Genomic DNA, 24,866 nt, shown 5'->3' with positions numbered 1-24,866 from the left:
CAGGTATGCCCGGTCCACAAAAAGCAGGACAAATCCAATCTGGCCAATTACTGCCCCATCGGTCTTCTCTCAATCATCAGCAAAGTGATAGAAGGTGTCATCGACAGTGCTATCAAGCAGCACGTACTCACAAATAACCTGCTCACTGATGCCCAGTTTGGGTTCCACCAGGACCACTCAGCTTCAGACCTCATTACAGCCTTGGTCCAAACATGGACAAAAGAGCTGAATTCCAGAGATGAGGTGAGAGTGACTGCCCTTGACATCAAGGCAGTATTTGACCGAGTGTGGCGTCAAGGAGCCCTAGTAAAACTGAAGTCAATGGGAATCGGGGGGGAAAACTTTCCACTGGCTGGAGTCCTACCTAGCAGAAGGGAAGATGGTTGTGGTGGTTGGAGGTCAATCATCACAGCCCCAGGACATCGCTGCAGGAGTTCCTCAGGGCAGTGTCCTAGGCCCAACCATCTTCAGCTGCTTCATCAATGACCTTCCCTCCATCATAATGTCAGAAGTGGGGATATTTGCTGATGACTGCACAGTGTTTAGTGCAATTCGCAACTCCTCAGATAATGAAGCAGTTCATGCCAGCAAGCAGCAAGACCTGGATGACATTCAGGCTTGGGCTGATAAGTGGCAGGTAACATTTGCACCACGCAAGTGCCAGGCAATGACTATCTTCAACAAGTGAGCGTCTAACCACCGCCCCTTGACATTCAACGGCATTACCATCACCGAATCCCCCACCATCAATATCCTGGGGGTCACCATTGACCAGAAACTTAACTGGACCAGCCACATAAATACTGTGGCAACAACAGCAGGTCAGAGGCTGGGTATTCTGCGGCAAGTGTCTCACCTCCTGACTCCAGAAAGCCTTTCCACCATCTACAAGGCACAAGTCAGGAGTGTGATGGAATACTCTCCACTTGCCTGGATGAGTGCAGCTCCAACAATACTCAAGAAGCTCGACACTATCCAAGACAAAGCAGCCCGCTTGATTGGCACCCCATCCACCACCTTAACCATTCACTCCCTCCACCACCGGCGTACCGTGGCTGTAGTGTTTACCATCTACAAGATGCACTGCAGCAACTCGCCAAGGCTTCTTCAGCAGCAACTCCCAAACCCGCGACCTCTACCGCCTAGAAGGACAAGGGCAGTAGGTGCATGGGAACACCACCACCTCCAAGTTCCCCTCCAAGTTACACACCATCCTGACTTGGAAAGATATCGCCGATCCTTCATAGTCGCTGGGTCAAAATCCTAGAACTCCCTCCCTAACAGCATTGTACGGGTACCTTCACCACACGGACTGCAGCGGTTCAAGAAGGTGACTCACCACCACCTTCTCAGGGACAACTATGGATGGGCAATAAATGCTGGCCTTGTTAGCGACGTCCACATCGCATGAACGAATTTTAAAAAAGTTACATAATACAAATTACTTGCGTAGAATCAATCACAGTCACTTGCAGCAGTGCCGTCTCCAGGCGTGATTGGATGGGGGAATTACCCAATCATCTCCATTCTGGCCGGGACTTGTGGCGTCACTCTACGCAGCCTTTGAAAATTGAGTGGGGCAGATGTTGGGCAGCCAATGGGCAGGACTTTCCATTTTGTTTGCCTACCAGTATAAACGGGGTGCTAAGCAAACGGAAAGCACCCCCCCCCCCTCCCGCCACCCACCCCTCCCAACTGTTCACTTGCACAGAGACTCACTGTGTTGGGATGGCTTTTCTTCCTCTGATATTAGCAAATACATTTGGCTAAACCTCTTACCTATGATGTCGCAAAGCTTTAAAGATGATTCTGTGTGAATGGTTGCAAAATAACACGCAGTGGTGGTTCCGTTTCTCAGTGTTCGTTTCTGTCAAATAATGAAGCCACCATTAGTGAGAAACTCTTCTTCATTTATTTTTTTAAAGCATTTATTCCTTTTCCCTTTCTAAGGTTTCACTGCTCCATGTAACAAAGGGCCAGTGAAAGGCAGGGAACTTGTTTTTATATAGAATTTGCAGCACAGAAACAGGCCATGCCGGTGTTTATGCTCCACACAAGCCTCCTCCCACCCTACTTCACCTCACCCTATCAGCATATCCTTCTATTCCTTTCTCCCTCATGTGCTTATCTAGCTTCCCCTTAAATCCATCTATGCTATTCGTCTCAACCACTCTGTGGTAGCAAGTTCCACATTCTCACCACTGTGAGTAAAGAATTTTATCCTGAATTCCCTATTGGATTTATTAGAATCATAGAATCTTACAGCACAGAAGGAGACCATTCAGCCCATCGTGCCTGTGCCGGCTCTTTGAAAGAGCAGTCGTCCTTAGTCCCATATTCCCGCTTTTTCTCCGTAACCCTGTAAGTTCCTCATCCTCCAGTACCTGTCCAACTCCCTTTTAAAATTATTTACGGAATCAGCTTCCACCACCTTTTCAGATAGAGCGTTCCAGATTCTGACAACTGAATCAAAAAAATTCTCATCTCCCCTCTAGCTCTTTTTACAATGATTTTGAATCTATGACCTCTGGTTATTGATCCACTCGCCACAGGGAATACTTTTTCCATATTTACTCTATCAAAACCTCTCATCATCTTGAAAACCTCTATTAGGTCACCTCTTAACCTTCTCTGTTCCAAGGAGAACATTCCTAGCTTTCCCAACCTCTCCTCATAACTGAAGTCCCTCATCCCTGGTAACATCCTGGTAAACCTCCTCTGTACCATTTCAAAGGCCTTTACTTCTTTCCTGAAGTGTGGTGCTCAGAATTGTCCACAATACTCCAGTTGAGGCCTAACCAGTGATTTATAAAGTTCTAGCATGATCTCTTTGCTTTTATATTCTATTCCTCTATTTATAAACCCAAGTAACCAATATGTTTTTTTAAACCATCTGATCAACTTGCCCTGCCACCATAAGGATTTGTGTATATGGACACCAAGGTCTCTCTGCTCATCTACACTTTTCAAAATCGTGCCATTTATAGTTTACTGTCTTTCCATATTAGTCCTCCCAAAGTGCATCATTTCACACTTCTCCTCATTGAACGCCATCTGCCATGCTTCTACCCACTTCACCATCATGTCTTTGTCATCCTGAAGACTATAACTATCCTCATCATTATCTACTACTTTGCCAAGTTTTGTATCATCTGCAAACTTAATGGGCCAGAAATTCGTGAACGGGGCTTGCCGCGCGTGCAAGGTCCCGATTTGCACTTACCCGACGCGCCTGCCGATCACCTCCAGGGACGCCTGGAATTCCATTTTGAATCTGAAGAATCCCGGGCAGCGTTTGACGTCACGCCGCCCAGGAGTGCAGCCAGCGTGAAGCCTGGAGCGCGCTGTGCAACTGAGACACGCCCCTTGAGGTCTCAGTTTAACAGGACACGCCCCCAATGTTTCTGCCAAGCTGCTAAGCATTTTTACATGCAAAGCAGCAGTTTAAATAGGTTTTTGGAAGTTTTTTGAAGCTTTTGGTAACTTTTATAAACTTTTAAAAACGTTTACATTATTTTGAAGAATCTGAAGTAGTTTTAAACAGAATTAAAGCAATTTAAAGACTTTTAAAAGCCCTAAAAGATTTTTTTTAATTCCATTTATTTATTTAGCAATGTCGTCGTCATACGTGTCTTCACACTGTTCCCTTTGGGGAACTGTATGAAGTGGTGGAAGGATTTATGGCCATGATTAACGCTCATTCCGTGACCGTAACCATCTTTGAACCAGCCATTAGGGCAGTTAGTCCTATGGCGGGAGGGTTTTACGGGCTCCCACAAGCTATACAAGGAGGGGGGGCCACCCACACCCACGGACGCAAATATCCCACTGGATGTCAACCCAGAATTTAGAGCCGGAGCTCAGACTCCACTTGCCGGGACTGTCTGGAGCGGGTTTCGAAACCCTACCCTGATCTGGCCCAGCGGCGGGGATCCTACCACTATGCCAAAGGCCCAATCCGGTTAGCAACGTGAAATGGCTGGAATGAGCACAATTCACGGCATTAAAAGAACTCACAATTAAACTGATGATGACCTCAGCAATCTCCTCAAGGAGGTGGAGGCGCAGCGCCTGCTCATCATTGGTAATGAGAAGTCAAAGGCGCCGCAAAAAGGGCAGATGATAGCTTGGTCTTTCAAGTGGCAGCATAGGGCTCCAGTCACGGGGAGGGAAAAGGCGCAGGAAACGTATGGGTGTCACCTTTTGTGCGGAGTAGGCCTTTTGCGTAGCAGTAAGCATCTCCGCCGCTGGGCCAGAAGGAGTAGGGTTTCGAACCCCACTCCAGACAGTCCCGGCAAGTGGAGTCGGAGCTCCAACTTTAAATTCTGGGTGGACATCCAGCGGGATACTTGCGTCCGTGGGTGTGGGTGGCCCCCCCCCCCCCCCTCAGATGGGTTGTGGGAGCCCGTAAAACCCTCACGCCATAGGACTAACCACCCTAATGGCTGGTTCAAAGATGGTTACGGTCACGGAATGAGCGTTAATCACGGCCATAAATCCTTCCACCACTTCATACAGTTCCCGAAAGGGAACAGTGTGAGGATACGTACGACGATGACCTCTTGCGCAATGCACCTCCTTGGACCCTCAGTCGCAGATGCCAGGGGGCAAATCGTGCAATTGTTAAATTTTTCATTTTATTGACATGTAAAATGTTGGCCCAGTAATTCCCTTCCAAATGCGCGAGTACGGTCGGGGTACTTACGTGTCTGGCCGGAGGAAATGCCGGTTTTCAGCATGCACAGTGCATGTGGGGAAAACCGGCATTTCCTGTCCTCTGAACGAAGGGGTTCAGAGGCAGAACGCGTGCGACTGCACAGGCAGCGCGTGCGCAGTAAAATTCGCCGCTTTCATTCATGCTTTCAGTGAGGTCAAGTCCTTACAACTTACACATGAAAAAAGCATGGGTACTGATGTAAGAAAAAGGAGACTTACCATCAAGTAACTTTAAAGTAAGCTTTAAGTAACTTATAAACACACTATATACACAAGAGAGGTCTTTACCATGCCTCTGGTAGAAGCCTCTTACAATACTGAACAGACCAGTATTTATACCAGTCCAACAGGAAGTGACATATGACAGGAAGTGAGGTATGTACACAGTTCATAGTTCATAGTTCACAGGAAGTGATGACATAACTTCCCGGAAGTTATCATTTTTATCACATTCTTCCCTCCTGCAGGATTAGGAGGCTGTGGTCTACCTTTTGGTCCGCAGCCGCCGAACAAGGAAGAGTCGCACCCGTTTGGATTCCCGTCGTAGAGGGTCGCTGGTCCGCTTACATGCGGTTGGCCATTGGTCAGAGTCTGTGTGGCCTGGATTGCCCTGTGAAGGGTCGGGGAGATCATGGCTTCGAGTACGAGCCCCAATAGGTTCAAAGTCGGACTGCCTCTGTTCAGAGGGAGGTGCAGAGCTGGTCTGTGGCGGATCAGTACTTTCATGCGCGGTACTGGGAGGGTCGCAACCTTGAGCACGGGGTTCTACCGGCACCAAGCTAGTTGGTGTCCGATCAGGATCCTGGAGAGGGGTACCCGATAGGTCCCAAGAGTTTCCTGGTGAAATGCCATCACCCGATGTCCCACTAGGTCCTGGTGGGCAGGGAGCCAGATCCCGTAATGATACGGTAGATTCTCGGCCGTCGGAATATCGTATGTTTGCATAGGTGGGGTTGGCATCGGTTAGTTCGACCTCGTCTACAAGAGGGTCATTTTTAGACGTCCGAACGTATCTTCGGAGTAATACAGGTCCAGGAGTAGTTAGCCATGACGGGAGTGATGTCCCATGAGATGAGCGACGCTGGAATCCAAAGAACCGCTCATGAGGTGTAGTATTTGTGGCTGTAGAAAGCAGGGACCGTATAGAGTGCAATGCATCCGGAAGCACTGTTTCCCATTGCTGGTCTGGTAGGCCCCGAGATCTTAAAGCGAGACATACGGAATTCCAGATGATACCGTTATACCTCTCTACCTGCCCATTTCCGATGGGATGGTATGGTGTTGTTTTGCTTGTAGCAATTCCCCGTTCTGAGAGGTAGTCCTTGAGTTCCCTTGACATAAAGGATGGACCCCGATCTGAGTGAATATAAGCCGGCATGCCACAGAGAGAAAATACCTGCTCAAGGCAGCAGATTACTGTGGACGCCAGCATATTGGAGCAGGGGAAGGCAAACGGAAAACGTGAATATTCGTCGATCATGGTGAGCAAATATGTGTTCCGAGTTGAAGAGGGCACTGGGCCCTTAAAATCGATGCTAAGTCGTTGCATCGGTTGGGTTGCATGTATGAGTATACCATCTGAGGGGCGGAAGAACTGAGGTTTTAATTCCGCACAAAGCCGGCATTCTGAGCATATTTTCTTTACATCTCCAGTGGAAAAAGGGAGATTCCGTGATCGTACGAAATGTAGCATGCGCGTAACGCCAGGATGACACAAACCATTGTGGACATCCATGAGAGTGGAGGATGACATAGTGGAGCAGAATGCCCGTGTGAGGGTGTCCGGGGCCACATTCTCCTTGCCAGGCCAATAGAGAATGGTATAACCAAAAGAGGCCAGTTCCATCCTCCAAAGTTGTATTTTATTATTCTTAATTTTGGTTCGTTTTCGATTATCGAGCATGAAGGCGACTGATCGTTGGTCCGTGATCAATGTAAAGTGCTGGCGAGCTAGAAAATGGTTCCACTTCCGTACTGCCTCTATGATGGCTGTGGCTTCTTTCTCAACCGGAGGATAATGTAGCTCGGCACCTTGTAAGGTCCTGGACATAAATGCTACAGGACGACCTTCCTGATTCAGAGTAGCCGAGATCGCCACCTCCGAGGCATCACATTCAACCACGAAAGGGAGATTCTCATCAATGGAGTGAAGAGCCGCTTTCTCCAACTGTTTTTTGAGAAGGTTAAAGGCTGCAACAGCCGCTGTTCCCAGTGGAAATGATCTAGCATGCAGCAAGGGTTGGATTTTGTCCGAAAAATGAGGAATCCATTTAGCGTAGTATGCAAACAGACCGAGAGCCCGACGTAAAGAAGCCGGATTCTTAGGTGACGGGAGCTCTTGGAGCGGGCGAAGTCTTTCTGGGTCTGGCTTAATGATACCATTGCCTACGCAGTAGCCAAGGATGTTGATGGTCGGTTGCGACTCAACAGATTTGGATTCATTCAGGGTCAAATTACGGCGATGGAGGGCATCCCGAAATTTTTGGAGGTTGGAGTCGTGTTCCTGTTGATCGTGACCTGCAATGGTAATGTTATCAAGATAGGGAAAAGTGTCCCTTAGGTTTTCCTGCTTAACCAGGCCATCCATTGCCCGTTGAAAGACAGCCACTCCATTAGTAACCCCGAATGGGAGGCGACGAAATTGGTACAGCCGTCCATTAGCCTCAAAGGCTGTGTACTGCTTATCTGAGACCTTCAAGGGTAACTGATGATAGGCACTTTTTAAATCGTAAGTTGAGAACACTTGTATTCGGCCAGTTTATTAACCATATCATCAATGCGTGGCAATGGGTAGGCGTCCAAGTCGGTATATTGATTGATGGTTTGTGAATAATCGATGCATAGTCGCTGTTTGTGAGGTTTTAGAGGGTTCTTGACAATGACGACTTGAGCCCGCCAGGGCGACGAACATGGTTCAATGATATCCTCTGCTAGAAGTCGAGAGATTTCAGCCGCAATAAAAGATTGGTCTTCCTGATTAAAGCGCCGCAATTTCGTTATTATCGGTTGGCATTGAGGCGGAATACTGGCAAATAATGAGGGTTCATCAAGTGAAGCTGCTGATAATGCACAAAATGGTAATTTAGACGGTATATTAGAAATAGTAAGTCCGGGTTTGGATCCACCAAACTCAATGGTGAGTTTCTTATGCTGTTTTTGGAAGTCCAGCCCTAAGAGGAGATCACTACATAAGTCCTTGAGCACCGAAAGTCGGGTGGAGGGATACATAGGACCATGAAGTGTCATATCAACAACACAAAAGCCGGAGATTCTGGTATTAAGTGATGACTGGGCCATCGCAATTGCCTGGTCCGATGGGAAGACATGTAGTTTCAATTTCGCAACAATCTGTTCCTTAATGAAACGATCAGTACTTCCTGAGTCAATTAAGGCATCTAAGGTATGCCCTTTAATTGAAATTTTTGTGGCTGCATGAGACAGGTTCTGTGGGCAAGCAGCTGTAATTGGTGTCGTTGCACAGAGAGTGGCTAAAACTCTCGGTGTGCTTCTTCGGGAGAGAGCTCGAGAGGAAGCTTGATAGGTCCTAGCTGGAGCATCTTGATAGGCCCTAATTGGGGCAGTTCGGTAGGCCTTAGCTGGATTGGCCCTCGTAGAGGCCCTTGATAGGCAAACTTTAGCAAAGTGTCCTTTTTTCCCGCAATAACTGCAGATTGCATTGCGAGCAGGGCAGGTTTTCCTAGGGTGAAAAGCATCTCCACAAAAGAAGCATTCCTTCCTAGATTGCCAAGAGGCTGCTAAAGTGGGGTCGTCCTCCTCTTCTTCATCAGAATTATCAGAATTAGATTCCCCCATGATAGGGTTCACCTGAGACCGCTTGAATTGTCTGGTTGCAGCTACAGCAGCAGATCGAGATCTGGGCAGCTGATAGAGGTCTGCATTTCTCTTTGCCAAATCCAGTGAACAAGCTAGGTCAAAAGCTTTTTGTAGCTCAAGTGTTTTACTTTCTAGTAGACGCTGGCGTATAAATGGAGAGGCAATCCCGCAGATGAAAGCATCACGAATCATTTCTTGGCGGTACAGCTCAGCTGAGGCTGCCTGAAAGTTACAATCTACGCTGAGCCTGCGAAGTTCTTGCAGGAATTCGTCAATTGATTCCCCTGGCCCTTGTCGGGCTGTGGCCAGTAGATGTCTAGCATAGACCTCATTTGGGGTCTTCGCATACAGTTTCTTAAGTGCCCGAATCACCTCTTCGTAATTATCCCATTCATCAACATATTCGAACACTTTTGGGGTCACATAATTGACAAGTATCTTCAATTTAGCAGGAGCATCCGCTTTACATTCATCCAGAAAATTCTCAAAAGTACGATACCAATGCTTCCATACCCTGCCAGCTGCTGGTGTATTCGGGTCCAAGTCCAGACGAATAGGTCTAAGGATTTTCTCCATGATGGGTGGTTCCCTGGATCCTTAACTTCCGAGTTTGTCTGAAGGTCTAGTATTTGTCAGTGTAAATATTAAGTTACTTAAATTGATGTAAGAAAAAGGAGACTTACCATCAAGTAACTTTAAAGTAAGCTTTAAGTAACTTATAAACACACTATATACACAAGAGAGGTCTTTACCATGCCTCTGGTAGAAGCCTCTTACAATACTGAACAGACCAGTATTTATACCAGTCCAACAGGAAGTGACATATGACAGGAAGTGAGGTATGTACACAGTTCATAGTTCATAGTTCATAGTTCACAGGAAGTGATGACATAACTTCCCGGAAGTTATCATTTTTATCACAGGTACAGTTGCTCCAGAGGCTGCGGAGGAAGATATTTCTTATCGTGGAGCTTCTGAAAGTATGTATGTCTGTATATATTCCTTTGCGTGTTATGTATATATTCCTTTACTTATGTGTATGAATGTATTATTTAATTATGACTTTCAGAGAAAGTAACTTATTGGAAAATCATAATTAAAAACATACAATCATACACATAAGTAAAGGAATATAAAACATACATACATATACGTAAAGGAATATATGCGGACATACATACATAATTACTTATTACTGATGAACAGTTTCTTTCTTAAAAGTGCTGGAAATGTTACATTACTCATTTTAGAACACTCATTTTCACATTCAATTCACACAGCCACAATTGCTCCTTCTACCCACCGTTCTGAAAACCCGTTTAAAAAAATAAATTTAAACTTTAAAACTTACTTAAAATTTCTTAAAATAACTTCCCTCCCTTTCCCAAACAAAAATATTGCCTTTCAGAAGCTCCACGATAAAATATATCTTCCTCCGCAGCCTTGGAACAACTTTACACATGCTTTTTTCAAGTGTAACTTGTAAGGACTTACCCTCACTGAATCCATGAATGAAATCGACGAAGTTCACTGTGCAAGCGCTGCCTGTGCAGTCGCACGCGCTGTGCCTATGAACCCCTTCGTTCCGAGGACTGGAAATGCCGGCGTTCCCCGCATGCGCTGTGCATGCTGAACGCCGGCATTTCCAACGGCCAGATGCGTGAGTACCCAGACCGTACTCATGCATTTGGTCACGAATTTCTGGCCCACTAATGCTGCTCCCTACACCTGAGTCTAAGTCATTTATAAAAATCTCAATGAGTAATGGTCCCAAAGCTCACCCTTGGGGAACACCACTGCAAACCACCTCCCAGTTGAAAAACATCTATCCACCACCACCCTCTGCTTCCTGTCACTGAGCCCATTTTGTATCCATTTTCCCCTTAATTCCATGGACTTCCATCTTCGTAATAAACATTCTCTGTGGCACTTTGTCGAATGCCTTCTGAAAGTCCATATATACAACATCTACTGCACTACCTTGATCAACCTTCTCTGTTACCTCGTCAAAGAATTCAATCAAGTTAGTCAGACATGATTTACTTTTAACAAATCCATGCTGGCTGTCCTTGATTAACCTATGCCTTTTCAAATGAAAATTAATTTTGTCCTTGATAATGGTTTCCAATATCTTCCCCACCACCTATGTTAGGCTGACTGGCCTGTAGATTTCTGGTTTATCCTGCTCACCTTTCTTGAATAGTGGTATAACATTAGCAGCCCTCCAGTTCTCCAGCACTACTCTTGTACCCAATGAGGATTGAAAGATTGTGACCAATGTCTCTGCTATTTCTACCTTTGCTTCTTTCAGCAACATAGGATGCATTCCATCTGGACCAGGTGACTTACCAACTTTCAGTAATGCTAATCTTTTTAATACATCTTCTCTATCTATTATTACCCTGTCCATAACTTCCCTTTCCCCTTTTAGTGTAACATTCACCTCAGCCACTTCCTTTGTGAAGACAGATGCAAAGTACTCATTTAATACTTTTGCCATGTATTCTACCTCTATATCAGGATTTCCCTTTTGGTCCTTAATAGGCCCAACTTTTTCCCAGCAAACCGCTTACACTTTATACGTTTATAAAATATTTTATGTTTCAATTTAATGTTGCCTGCTTATCTCATAACCTCTCTTTGCCTCCCGTATTAACCTTTTCAATTCCCTCCTGTACTTTCCATAATCTTCCTGGTTATTAACTGAATCTTTCTCCTGACATTTGCCATAAGCCTCCTTTTTCTGTTGTATTTTAACTTTTATTTCCTTTGTCATCGAGGGCGCATTAGCTTTGGATGCTCTACCTTTCCCCTTCAAATTAATATGTCCAGTTTGCACCTCAACTATCTCTTCCCTGAATGCCCTCCATTACTCCATTACTGCTTTAGCCTGCAATCACCTTTTCCAATCTACCTGTGCCAAGTCCCTTCTTAAATCACTGAAATTAGCTCTTCCCCAGATAAGCATTTTACCTCGATATTTTCTGTTCTCTTTCCATAATGACTTTAAACCGAATTATGTTGTGCTCACTGTTAGCCAGATGATCTCCTACTGTAACACATTCCACCTGCCCTACTTCATTTCCCAGAATCAGATCCAATACTGCTTCCTTTCTTGTTGGAGTGGAGACCTTGGAGTGCAGGTCCACAGATCCCTGAAGGTAGCAGGCCAAGTAGATAAGGTGGTTAAGAAGGCATACAGAATACTTGCCTTTATTAGCCGAGGTATAGAATACAAGAGCAGGGAGGTTATGCTTGAACTGTATAAAACACTAGTTAGGCCACAGTTCTGGTCACCACATTACAGGAAAGATGTGACTGCACAAGAGAGGGTACAGAGGAGATTTACAAGGATGTTGCCAGGACTGGAGAATTTTAGCTACGAGGAAAGATTGGATAGGCTGGGCTTGTTTTCTTTGCAACAGAGGAGGCTTATTGAGGTGTTTAAAATTATGAGGGGCCTAGATAGAGTGGACAGGAAGGACCTATTTCCCTTAGCAGAGGGGTCAACAACAAGGGGGCATAGATTTAAAGTAATTGGTAGGAGTTTTAGAGGGGATTTGAGGGGAAATTTCTTCACCCAGAGGGTGGTTGGGGTTTGGAACTCACTGCCTGAAAGGGTGTTAGAGGCAGAAACCCTCACCACATTTAAAAAGTACTTGGATATGCGCTTGAAGTGCCATAACCTACAGGGCAATGGACCAAGAGCTGGAAAGTGGGATTAGGCTGGATATCTCTGTTGGCCGGCGCAGACACAATGGCCGAAATGACCTCCTTCCGTGCTGGAACTTTCTATGATTCTATGATCGAGAAAGTTCTCCTGTGCACATATCAGAAATTCTTCTCTTTCTCTACCCTTAGCACTATGTTTCTCCCAATCTATATTAGGGTAATTAAAGTCTCATAATATTACTACTCTCTATTATATCTTACATTTATGGCGCCTAGTTCTGGATTCCCCCACAAGTGGAAACATCTTCCCTATGTCTACCTTATCGAACCCCTTCATTATTTTAAAGACCTCTATCAGGTCACCCCTCAGCCTTCACCTTTCTAGAGAAAAGAGCCCCAGCCTGTTCAGTCTTTCCTGATAGTTATAACCTCTCAGATCTGACATCATCCATATCTGTGGAAGAAATAGGGTAATGCTGTAATTGGGGTACTTTATCAGGTGTTTCGCTGTTGTGCATACCACTACTTTGGTGTAGGTATCCTCTGCAAACTTCAGGTCTTTGAATTTGGCTTCAACAGGGAACGTATATTTGATTAACCATTGAAGAAGTGGTAGATCCAGGGAAGACCCCATGTTGGGATATTGGGATGCATGGATATGTGTGTCAACCAGTCCTGGAATAAAGAATTCCTCCCTGAACAGAAAAGAGCACAAATAGTTAATGCTGGGGCTCTATCCTTTATCATAAAATTCAATTCGATGCAATGCATCAGGATGATGGTGAAAGAAAAAAGGCAGCTTTACATGCAACAGAAATGATTTTTTTTTACCAATAATGAATAAGCAATCAACAGTAGAACAGTGCAATAAGAGGCCATCATATCAAGAAACGATCACAGGCTCCAAAATTCCTGGGTTGGAGCAGGGCAAAAGCCAGCAATTACACCACGAATTTCTGATGGATTCGAGGTTCGCTGGGATTAGATAGAATTACATCGTATTTTACAGCTCAGAAACAGGCCATTCGGCCCAACTGGTCCATACCGGTGTTTATGCTACACACGAGTCTCCTCCCACCCCTCTTCACCTCACCCTATTAACATAATCTTCTATTCCTTTCTCCCTCGTGTATTTATCTAGCTTCCCCTTAAATACATCTATGCAATTCGCCTCAACTACTCCATGTGGTAGCGAGTTCCACATTCTCACTGCTCTCTGGGTAAAGAAGTTTCTATTGAATTAATTACTGGGTTTATTAATGACTATCTGATATACCTATCAATTCGTCCAATAAAAAGCGACGAGTTAGGAACGTAACTAAAGGTTTTTATTGACTAAATAACAGAGCCCACCCTCGTGGGTGATCGGGTCCAACAAGGAGGAATACCAGCCAGTCGACTACCTTTATACCTGGGCAGGTAGGTGGAGCCATGGGCGGAGTCGGAGGTGGTCAGCCCAGGTATAACAGCGCGACAAGAGGCGACCTCGTATCGTGATACAACAGTGATAACGGTGATAACAATACAACAGTGATAACTATAGTGTAACGATAAAAGTGGTTTACCACACTATCTTCTATTGATGGCCCCCTAGTTTTGGGCTAGGGAAAGTGGAGAAGTAGATTCTGTTCAGTTTCGGGGTGTGCTGAAGAAGCATCCTCACCCTCCCAGTGGCAGCCACATGAAAATGATGGTGTTAGGATGGGATGATGTCACCCGTCCTACATCCTGTGACTTTCAGCTTCCCATCCGCCCTTAATGATGTGCACCACTGTGTAAACAGTGCCACTTGTGTGAGGGAAGTTTTATACTGAATTGAAAAGCAAAACAGGAAGGAGGAAAAATTGAGTCGCGCCCCCTTTGGGGCTACTTTTATCGCCCCGAAAAAATTAGCACCCCCCACAGCTGAAATTCACCGGTAGCGCCCCAAGAGGGAAGCGAGGTGCTACTGGAAGCGCCCCGCCTCCCTCTTGGGGTGCTGCGAGTGAATATTGTGGCACTATGTGCCGCAGCACTGCAGGCCTTCCTCCCCTTATTAAAGGGGAGGGGCCTAGCGCAGCACAACCCGGGGCCCAGCTGGGCCACCAGGGATCGGAGTGCCGGCAGAAGAGCCCGGAACTCAAGAGAAGTGCCGGGCTCACGGAGCACAGCTGGCACTCCGCGGTGGGGGGGGGGGGGGCGGCTGCAGAGGAGACAAGGGACGGCAGAGGGGGCAGATGCTAACAGGCGGCCATCAACAAAAATGGCCGCCCAGCACCTTCCCTTTAATTTGCGTCGCCCTGGCCACAGGTAGGCCCCCCTGACTCCATCGGATATAGCTTCCAGTGGTAAGTCAGGGGGCGCTACTGAAGATCGCAGCCGGAGCGCGAGCAGGGCGCTGCACATGGCGATGACGTCATCGCTGGTGGCGCAGCACCATAGGACGCTAACATTTACCGCCGCCGTTAACTCCTGCTGAATTTCGCAGGAGGCGCTGCGCACAGGCGCTAGTTGCTTTGCGCAAAGCAACCGAATTTTTAGGCCGAAATCTCTGCAGAGTAGATGGGCACAGATTCAGCAGTGAATAAGAAAACGGCACAATAATAAGCTGGAGCTACAAACCAGAAACCCTCTTGAATAAAATAGGAACATTTAGGGACCGATGTTACCAGTGCAAAACTACACCACCGGTTGCGCTTATTGGGAAATCTCAAGTGCGCTGCCCGCTCCCCATGACTTCCTGCTATACATGGCCAGCGGGTGAAGACATTGTCCTATAATATACAGTGCTTGCTAACCTTGGCCAAAGCACTCTGATGTTCTCTTTCTTGAAATGCCATGTTTGGGCCATCTCCTCTTCTTTATCAACAGTCTCAATGAAAACAATCTACAAGAAAATAAGAAATGTGGTTAAATTCAGTTAGATTAAAATCCTTTCCCCCCCCCCCCCCACGCCCCTTGGAATACTGAGTTTCCAACAGCTTGAGAGGCAAGAACTGCACCATGAGATAAATGCCTATATTTTCTCTGAATAGATATATGTAGGATCAGAAGCTGGGGAGTGCAGGAAGATCCACCCACTCAACCTAGTGTCCCGACCCTGCATGTATTTCAAGGGCCTACCTCGTTATCATCATGTGAACCAGCTCCCAACGTGAGAAATACCTGTGACTGGCAGCAAAACAGGTGCAGCTCGAGGAAGCTCCTTTAGAAAAACAATAGAAAGAACTTGCATTTATATAGCGCCTTTCACAAACTCAGCTAATCCCACAAGTGCTTTACAACTAATGACGTACTTTTGAAGTGTGGTCACTGGTGTAATGTAGGGAAACAAACAGCCAATTTGCGCACAGCAAGGTCCCACAGACAGCAATGTGATAAATAACCAGATTAACTGTTTTTATTTAGTGACTTCGGTTGATGGATAAAGACACCGGGGAGAACTCAGTGCCACGGGATCTTTTATGGCCACCTGAGGGGGCAGACGGGGCCTCGGCTTAATGTCTCATGTGAAAGATGTCACCTCTGGTAGTGCAGCGCCCCCTCAACACTGCGCTGGTGTGTTAGGCTGGATTATGTGCTCAAGACTCTGGCGTGGGACTTGAACCCACGACCTGCTGACTGTGATTATTTTTAAAAATCATATCCTACATCCACTCAAACAAAACCACCCTCCCATTTGATGTAGCTGCATGCTGTAAGTACATGCTATCACATCCACTGAGGGTTGCCTGCTGATGTGTGGATATTACTGCAGGTCATCTGGACAATTGAGACTTCTCAGGGTGGAAATTCATTGCTGCCCACTTTGTCAAGTCCATCTGTCAAGGGTGTGGATTTTTACAATTAAGGCTTTTTTTAATTCATTCATGGGAGGTGGGCATCACTGGCAGGGCCATCATTTATTGCCCATTCCTAGTTGCCCTTGAGAAGGTGGTGGTGAGTCACCTTCTTGAACCGCTGCAGTCCGTGTGGTGAAGGTGCTCCCACAGTGCTGTTAGGGAGCGGATTCCAGGATTTTGACCCAGCGACAATGAAGGAAGGGCGATATATTTCCAAGTCAGGATGGTGTGTGACTTGGAGGGCAACTTGCAGGTGATGACGTTCCCATGTGCCTGCTGCCCTTGTCCTTCTAGGTGGTAGAGGTCGCGGGAGGTGTTGTCGAAGAAGCCTTGGCGAGTTGCTGCAGTGCATTTTGTAGATGGTACACATTGCAGCCACGGTGTGCCGGTGGTGGAGGGAGTGAATGTTTAAGGTGGTGGTTGGGAGCTAATCAAGCGGGCTGCTTTGTCCTGGATAGTGTCGAGCTTCTTGAGTGTTGCTCGAGCTACACTCACCCTGGCAAGTGGAGAGTATTCCATCACACTCCTTACTTGTGCCTTGTAGATGGTGGAAAGGCTTTGTGGAGTCAGGAGGTGAGTCAGTCATCGCAGAATACCCAGCCTCTGCCCTGCTCTTGTAGCCACAGTATTTTTAGGGTGGTCCAGTTATGTTTCTGGTCAATGGTGACCCCTAGGATGTTGATAGTGGGGGATTCGATGATGGTAGTGCCGTTGAATGTCAAGGGGAAGTGGTTAGACTCCCTCTTGTTGGAGATGGTCATTGCCTGGCACTTGTGTGGTGTGAATGTTGCTTGCCACTTGCTAAGAAATATATAACAATCTCTTCTTTATTCAGATGCTTCCTCCTTTTACCCATATATCTCTGCAAACATTTTAAATTCAGAGCTTTTATTCAAAATTCCATCCCAACCTTAACCTTGGTACAGTCCTTTCAGAAGTGGCTACCTAATTGTTCATATGAGCAATCATTGCTTACGAGTTCTCGGTACATTAACAAATAATAGGAGGCAGCATGTGTTACCGTTTAGAATATGTTTTTAAATCTAAAGACACCACCTGAAATATAACATTGTTTAATGTTTCAATGGTCATGATGCACTATCAACAACACCAAAGACTACGAGTTGAACTTATACGAAGTAGGCTTTTATTGTCTAAGAACTGGAGCATGCCTCTGCTAGTGGATCCATCCTAAGAGCTCCCGGGGGAAGGGTGGTGAGTCACCTTTATACCCGGGCTTAGGGGTGGAGCCAGGGGTGGAGACATGCCCGGACCTGTACAGAGTTAACAGTGGTTTACCACACAGACATGTACAGAGTTAGCAGTGGTTTACCACATTCACCCCTCGTTTAAAAAAGAGTCCGGCGGGGTGAAGTGTTTCAAAAGTTCGTATACGAAAGTCTCTCCGGGGGTCTTGTCTGCCGTAATGATCTTCGTGGTGCCGGTTGTGGTGGTTCTTTGCCCGCGGCCGCTTCTCGCGTGGGACGGAGCACTGGCGTGTCGTCCTCTCGGGGTAGGGATGGCACCGGCATGTCGTCAGTTCGTGGTAGACACCCCGGTGGTGCGTCGTGGGTAGTGGTGGTGGGTGGAGGTAGTGGATGGTGATCGATGGTGTTTCGGGTGGTACCTGAGGGTGCGAGGTCTCGAATTGAGACTGTGTCCTCCCGCCCGTCAGGATACGCCACGTAGGCGTACTGTGGGTTGGCGTGGAGGAGGTGAACCTTTTCGACCAGGGGGTCCGTCTTATGGCTCCTCACGTGTTTCCTGAGCAGGACGGGTCCCGGAGACGTCAGCCATGGCGGTAGTGATGTCCCCGAGGTGGATTTCCTGGGGAAGACGAACATCTTCTCGTGAGGAGTGGCGTTTGTGGCAGTACAGAGCAGTGATCGTATGGAGTGGAGCGCATCGGGGAGGACATCTTGCCAGCGGGAGATTGGGAGGCCCTTGGATTTTAGGGCGAGCATGGCGGTCTTCCACACCGTTGCGTTCTCCCTCTCTACCTGTCCGTTACCCCGGGGGTTGTAGCTGGTAGTCCTGCTCGTGGCTATGCCCTTCTCGAGCAGGTACTGGCGCAGCTCGTCGCTCATGAACGACGAGCCCCTGTCGCTGTGGATGTAATTGGGGAAGCCAAATATGGCGAACAGGTCGTTGAGGCACTTGATGACTGTGGCGCTGGTCATGTCCGGGCAGGGGATGGCGAAGGGGAAACGGGAGTACTCGTCAATAATATTGAGGAAGTACGTGTTGCGGTCAGAGGAGGGAAGGGGCCCCTTGAAATCGATGCTGAGACGTTCGAAGGGGCGGGTGGCTTTAATCAGGTGTGCCCTGTCTGGCCTATAAAAATGCGGTTTGCATTCGGCGCAGACCTGGCAGTTCCTGGTCATGGTCCTGACCTCCTCGATGGAGTAAGGCAGGTTGCGAGCTTTAATAAAATGGAAGAACCTGGTGACCCCCGGGTGGCAGAGATCATTGTGAAGGGTCCGTAGCCTATCGACTTGTGCATTGGCACATGTCCCATGGGATAGGGCGTCTGGGGGCTCATTAAGTTTCCCGGGCCGGTATAAGATATCGTAGTTGTAGGTGGATAACTCGATCCTCCACCGCAATATCTTATCATTTTTGATTTTCCCCCTTTGTCTGTTGTTAAACATAAATGCTACTGACCGTTGGTCAGTGAGCAGGGTGAAACGTTTACCGGCCAGGTAATGCCTCCAGTGCCGTACAGCCTCCACTATCGCCTGGGCCTCCTTCTCGATTGAGGAGTGTCGAATTTCGGGGCCCTGGAGGGTCCGTGAAAAGAAGGCCACGGGTCTCCCCGCCTGGTTAAGGGTTGAGGCTAGGGCGAAGTCGTATGCATCGCTCTCCACTTGGAAAGGGATGGACTCATCCACTGTGTGCATTGTGGCCTTCGCAATGTCCTCTTTTATGAGGGTGAAGGCCGCACGGGCCTCTGCCGTCAGGGGGAAGGAGGTTGACTTGATGAGGGGCCGGGCTTTGTCCGCATAGTTGGGCACCCACTGGGCGTAGTAAGAGAAGAACCCTAGGCATCTCTTCAGGGCTTTTAGGCAGTGGGGGAGGGGTAGTTCCAGGAGGGGGCGCATTCGGTCGGGGTCGGGGCCGATGACTCCGTTTTCCACCACGCAGCCAAGAATAGCGAGGCGCGTGGTGCGGAACATACATTTTTCTCTGTTGTATGTCAGATTCAGCCGTTGGGCCGTACGGAGGAATTTTTCTAGGTTGGCGTCGTGGTCATTCCGGTCATGGCCGCAGATGGTGACGTTGTCTAGATAGGGGAAGGTGGCCTGCAGCGCGTTCTGGTCAACCATCCGGTCCATCTCCCTTTGGAAGACTGAGACCCCGTTGGTGACGCCGAAGGGGACTCGGAGAAAGTGGTAGAGGCGACCGTCAGCCTTGAAGGCCGTGTACTGGCGGTCCTCAGGCCTGATGGGTAGCTGGTGGTATGCCGACTTCAGATCAATCGTCGAGAATACCCGGTATTGTGCTATCTGGTTGACCATGTCAGATATGCGGGGAAGTGGGTATGCGTCTAATTGCGTGTATCGATTGATCGTCTGGCTGTAATCAATAACCAGGCGCTGTTTTTCGCCGGTCTTCACTACCACCACTTGGGCTCGCCATGGGCTGGTGCTGCCCTCGATAATCCCTTCCCTCAGGAGTCTTTCTACTTCTGATTTAATAAAGCTCCTATCCCCGGCACTGTACCGCCTGCTTTTAGTAGCAATTGGCTTGCAGTCTTTGGCGAGGTTAGCGAACAAGGTTTGACCTTCAGGGTGGACAGGCTGCATACTTTGCGCGGCGCCGTGTTTAAATTCTGCCGGCTGCAGACTGTAAGTGGGGGCAGGGGCCCGCCATATGCCATCGTGACGCTCTCCAGATGGCACTGGAAGTCTAATCCTAGCAGTACGGGAGCGCAGAGCTGTGGCAGGACGAGGAATTTAAAATCTCTGTACTCCACGCCGTTCACTGTCAGAGTCGCTACACAGTAGCCGCCGACGTCCGCCGTATGGGACTTTGAGGCCATAAAGACCTGGTGGCATGTGGGCATAACCGATAGGGAGTAGCGTCGCACCGTGTCGGGGTGGATGAAGCTCTCCGTGCTTCCGCAGTCGAAAAGGCAATTTGTGGCATGGCCATTTACCTTTACGTTCATCATGGACCTGGCTAGTTGATGGGGCCTAGATTGGTCCAGGGTGATGGAGGCCATCGTCGAGGTCGGTGGGTTGCTGTAGTATTCGCCCGCGCCGGGGGCCTGGTCCCGAAATGGTGTCCAAGATGGCGGCTCCCCCGCGGCTGGTGGTGCCCAAAATGGCGGCCCGCACGGCTCACACGTGGTTGGTGGGGTCCAAAATGGCGGCCTGCACGGTTCACACGCGGCGCTGCTGGAATTGGGGGTCGATTTCGCCCTGCACACTCTCGCGTAGTGGCCTTTCTTGCCGCATTTGGAGCAGGTCGCGTCCTTTGCTGGGCATTGCTGTCTGGGGTGCTTGGCCTGGCCGCAGAAGTAGCATTTCTGGCCTCTGGTCATTGCAGCTGTAGTTGGGCTGCTGGCGGCTTGTGGCCTTACCGGGTCCCAAGATGGCTGCTCCCGTGACATCCACGTGGCCATCCGGTCAGGGGGGTAGGTGTCCATGTTCTGGAGGGCCACGTCTAACGAGTTAGCGAGGGCCACCGTCTTCTGCAGGTCGAGCCCCCTCTGTTCCAGCAGCCTCTGCCGTGTATAGTTGGACCTGATGCCGGCTACGTAGGCGTCTCGGATCAGGTCTTCAGTGCATTCCTTGGCCGTCACCGCTTTGCAATTACAGGCCCGGCCGAGGACTCTCAGTGCCAGTAAATATTCGGCGCCCGATTCCCCGGGGCGCTGTTTTCGGGTAGCCAGGAGGTATCTGGCGTAGACCTCGTTAACAGGCCTCACATATTGTTCCTTTAGCGTCGCGATGGCGACCGCGTAAGTTGTGGCATCTCGGATGATCGAGTAGGCTCGGTGGCTCACCCGTGAGTTCAAGACAAGCCATTTCGCGTCATCTGTAGTGACGGTAGTGCTGGAGGCCTCCAGGAAGGCTTCGAAACAGCTCAGCCAGTGTTCAAAGTTATTGGCTGCATCTGCTGCTTGAGGATCCAGGTCTAAACGTTCTGGCTTCAAGATTTGCTCCATGTCGAAAATTTAGTCAATAAAATTGATGCACTATCAACAACACCAAAGACTACGAGTTGAACTTATACGAAGTAGGCTATTATTGACTAAGAACTGGAGTATGCCTCTGCTAGTGGATCCATCCTAAGAGCTCCCGGGGGAAGGGTGGTGAGTCACCTTTATACCCGGGCTTAGTGGTGGAGCCAGGGGCGGAGACATGCCCGGACCTGTACAGAGTTAACAGTGGTTTACCACACAGACATGTACAGAGTTAGCAGTGGTTTACCACAGGTCACTCATGTAAAGTGTGGGAAACAACCACTTGAATGCAGTAACATTATCTCTGATGACTTGGAATGAACGGGTTAATTCCTTCACTCCGTAGTCTGTGGGTATCCCAGTTGGCCTGGCAAGATAAACTCAAATTCAATCCAAATTTAGGTGATGCAAGACAATTCAGTGAGCCAAACTCAGTTATCATTCTCTTTAGAGCAGAGAAGGTTAAAGGACGATTTAGTAGAGGTGTTCAAAATCATGAAGGGTTTTGACAGAGCAAATAAGGAGAAATTGTTTCCAATGGTACAAGGGTCGATAACCAGTGGACACAGATTTAAGGCAATTCACAAAAGAACCAGAGGAGAGAAGAAGAAAATGTACACAACGAGTTGTTATCATCGGGAATGCAATGCCTGAAAGGGTGGAGGAAGCAGATTCAATAGTAACTTTCAAAAGGGAATTGGATAAATACCTTAAAACACACCTTTGAAACAGAACAGGATGGGGAAATAAAACAGAATCTGAAAGAAAGTAAAGAAAACGGAAGGATGTTTCAACCACTAAAACAATGATGAAGTCTGATCTTGAAAGACAATTACAGCCGGCTGTGCCTGAATGCTGATGGAGCCGTCAATACACAACTGAACTGTAGAAGAGTCCCCTCGCCTACTCTCTTCTCTTCCCTCCCCTGCCCCTTCCCCTCCTTTACTCCTCTCCTCTCTTCCTATCCCCCTCTCCCCACCACCAGCTCCATCTTCCCCTCTACTGCTCAATCGTTTCCTCCCGTCCTCTTCCCCTCTCCTCTGCACTCTCCCTCCTCCTCTCATCTCCCCTCCACTGCCTCCCTCTCTCCCCCTCCTCCTGCTACCCCACTCCTCTCCTCACCTCTGCAATCTCCCCTTCTCCTCCCCCCCTCTTCACCGCTTCTCACCACTCCCTCCCATCCTCTTCTCTCCTTCTTCCTCTCCCCATCCTCCTCTTTCCTATCCACATCATCTCTCCTTATTCATCTCCACCTTCCCTCCTTCTCTCTTCCCCCTCCTCACCTCTCTCCTGTCCTTTCCTCATCCCACCTCTGCTTTTCTCTCTCCTCTCTGCCGTGCTCCCATCTCTCCACTTTCTTTGCTCACTTCTCCTCCCTCTCTCTCTCATGCTCTCCTCTCACCTTCGCTAATGCCGTCTCTCACTCTCTTCCTCCCTGCACTTCCTTCTCCTCTATTCACCTCCTGTCCTCTCACCTTCTCTACCCTCTCCTCCTCTACTCACCTCTTACTCTCTTCCTCCCTCCCCTTCCTCTATTCCCTCTTCTCCTCCCTTCCCCATCTCTCTCTCCCATCTTCCCCTCTCCTGTTCCCTTTCTCCTCTCCCCTCTGCTCTCCATCCCCCATTTCCTTCTCTCTTAATATAAGAACATAAGAACTAGAAGCAGGAGTAGGCCATACGGCCCCTCGATCCTGCTCGAATATTCAATAAGATCACGGCTGATCTTCGACCTCAACGCCACTTTCCCGCCCGATCCCCATATACCTTGATTCCCTTAGAGTCCAAAAATCTATCGATCTCTGTCTTGAATACACTCAGCAACTGAGCATCCACAGCCCTCTGAGATAGAGAATTCCAAAGATTCACCTCCCTCTGAGTGAAGAAATTTCTCCTCAGCTCAATCCTAAATGGCCGATCCCTTATCCTGAGACTATGCCCCTCTCCTCTCCTGTCTTCTTCTCCTCTTCTCATGCCCGTCTTTCTCTTCTCCCCTCCTATCCCTATCCCAGATGACCATGACTTTTCACATCTTCAGAGTTTAACTAATAGCCACTCTGTGAAACACTGTCAAAATGCCTTTGGAAGCATAAGACCAAAAGAACATTCCCTGTAAATCTATACCGAGATTGGGTCTCAGTATAACTGAAAATTGCCTCACGGAACATGTACTTATTATTTTTCGCTAACTACAATTTGTACACAGGTTGAAGCCTAGCTTCTGTAACTTTAAGTTAAAAATCGGTCCTGCATTGTTTTGATCATTGATATATAATATAGATCTACATACAACAACACTTGACAAAGGTGGTGTTCAACCCTTACAAATGAGAGGACACTTACCTACTGATCAGCTGGCGTTGGCATTTGGACCTGTGACAGGAAATTTCCCACTCGCACAAATATCCCGCAGAGTTTGTATTAACAAATATTTAATTGTAGCACCATTCGACAACCCCCTAAAAATTCCACTCAATAACCGACTGCCCCACCTTTTTTTTTTACAAAAAAACACTTCAATAGAAATTTGAAACGAAGTCCTGACCTTTCCCGTCTCGTTTATTCCCAGCAAACAAGGATCCAGAATCTCCAACGGGGACGTGTCAGTGGAATGAATAAAAGTCCCTCTGAAAACCTGGAGACGGCCGACTTGCAAACAAGGTGCTTTGGTGGCCATGGTTTCAACTGAGAGGCGTCTTCCTGAGCACTGAGCGCGAATTGGTGCAAGAGTCCGAGAGAGGGAGCATCAAGGGAGAGAACCGCTCGCTCGCTGGGGCGTTATTCCGTCTCTAAAACAACCAATAAGGACACACTGGGTTTGTCCTAGTGTCATCAAAGAAAACATGCCTCCCATCTTTAGAAGGGCGTAACTAATAAAGAACTAACCCATTAATTAAATATAAGATAGTCGCTAATAAATCCAATAGGGAATTCAGGAGAAACTTCCTTACCCAGAGAGTGGTGAGAATGTGGAACTCGCTACCTCATGGAGTGGTTGAGGCGAATAGCTGAGATGCATTCAAGTAGAAGGGAGATAAGCACAGGAGAACAGGACACATGTTAATAAGGTGAGATGAAGTCAATAGAGTGGGAGCAGGTTTATGTGGAGCGTAAATACTAGCATAGATGGGTTGACCGCAATAATTGGTTTCTGTGCTGTAAATGCCAAGTATTTTTATGATTCCAAAATTTCAATAAGCAGGCAAAGCTTAAAATCTACCTCAGGTGAAAGTGCTACTACACACGAGTTGCAACTGATGGGGTTGAAATTAAGTCCTATTTGGACTGTCAGCAATCAGGGACTGGAGTGTGTAGTGGTCACCAGCAACAATATTGGTCCAGAACTTGCGGTCATTGGCGAGAGAAAGAGAGAGAGATACAGATTTCACTTAGCAACAGTCAGTTTGTTCAGGTGACAGTTTCAGAAGCAGAATTTTAACTGAGTTGCATATGCCAACAATTTTTTACTTCGGCTCTATGGCCGAAAAATTCGTGACCGCCACAAAAGCTGCCATGCCACCGCGGCCAGGTGTTAACGGCTGCTGAAAATGGCAGCACTGGTAGGACTGAAAATTGGCACTGGGAACTAATTAACATTAGCCCAGCGCTTAACACACCGTGCAACGCCATCCTGG

At 47.8% G+C, this 24,866-nt stretch overlaps 1 protein-coding gene and 1 long non-coding RNA gene across 3 annotated transcripts in view; one reads left to right on the top strand and one right to left on the bottom strand.

Annotated features, from left to right (window-relative positions):
• Window positions 1-23,979, bottom strand: part of gda (guanine deaminase) — a 71,906-nt gene extending 47,927 nt beyond the window's left edge. Inside the window, exons 1-5 of one of the 2 annotated variants that reach the window (XM_085992523.1) lie at window positions 23,777-23,866; window positions 21,944-21,992; window positions 15,000-15,088; window positions 12,743-12,917; window positions 1,780-1,867 (exon numbers count right to left, since the gene is read on the bottom strand). In XM_085992523.1, the coding sequence (XP_085848649.1) occupies window positions 1,780-1,867; window positions 12,743-12,917; window positions 15,000-15,052 (316 nt within the window). In that variant the 5' untranslated portion in view covers window positions 15,053-15,088; window positions 21,944-21,992; window positions 23,777-23,866. Of the gene's footprint in view, window positions 1-1,779; window positions 1,868-12,742; window positions 12,918-14,999; window positions 15,089-21,943; window positions 21,993-23,776 lie in introns of both variants that reach the window. The other variant, XM_085992514.1, reaches the window with a different exon arrangement.
• Window positions 1-24,134, top strand: part of LOC147124743 (uncharacterized) — a 77,752-nt gene extending 53,618 nt beyond the window's left edge. The window contains exon 2 of the long non-coding RNA XR_015078975.1: window positions 23,801-24,134. This is a non-coding gene — a long non-coding RNA (uncharacterized LOC147124743). The remainder of the gene's footprint in view (window positions 1-23,800) is intronic.
• The last annotated feature ends 732 nt before the right edge of the window (window positions 24,135-24,866 follow it).

The sequence above is a fragment of the Somniosus microcephalus genome, chromosome 1 (genome assembly GCF_052327205.1).
Source record: "Somniosus microcephalus isolate GS21.2 chromosome 1, FLI_Smic_1.0, whole genome shotgun sequence".
Classification (NCBI taxonomy): domain Eukaryota; kingdom Metazoa; phylum Chordata; class Chondrichthyes; order Squaliformes; family Somniosidae; genus Somniosus; species Somniosus microcephalus.
Note: the sequence above shows the minus strand (reverse complement) of the source record. Positions and strands in the feature narration are given on the sequence as shown.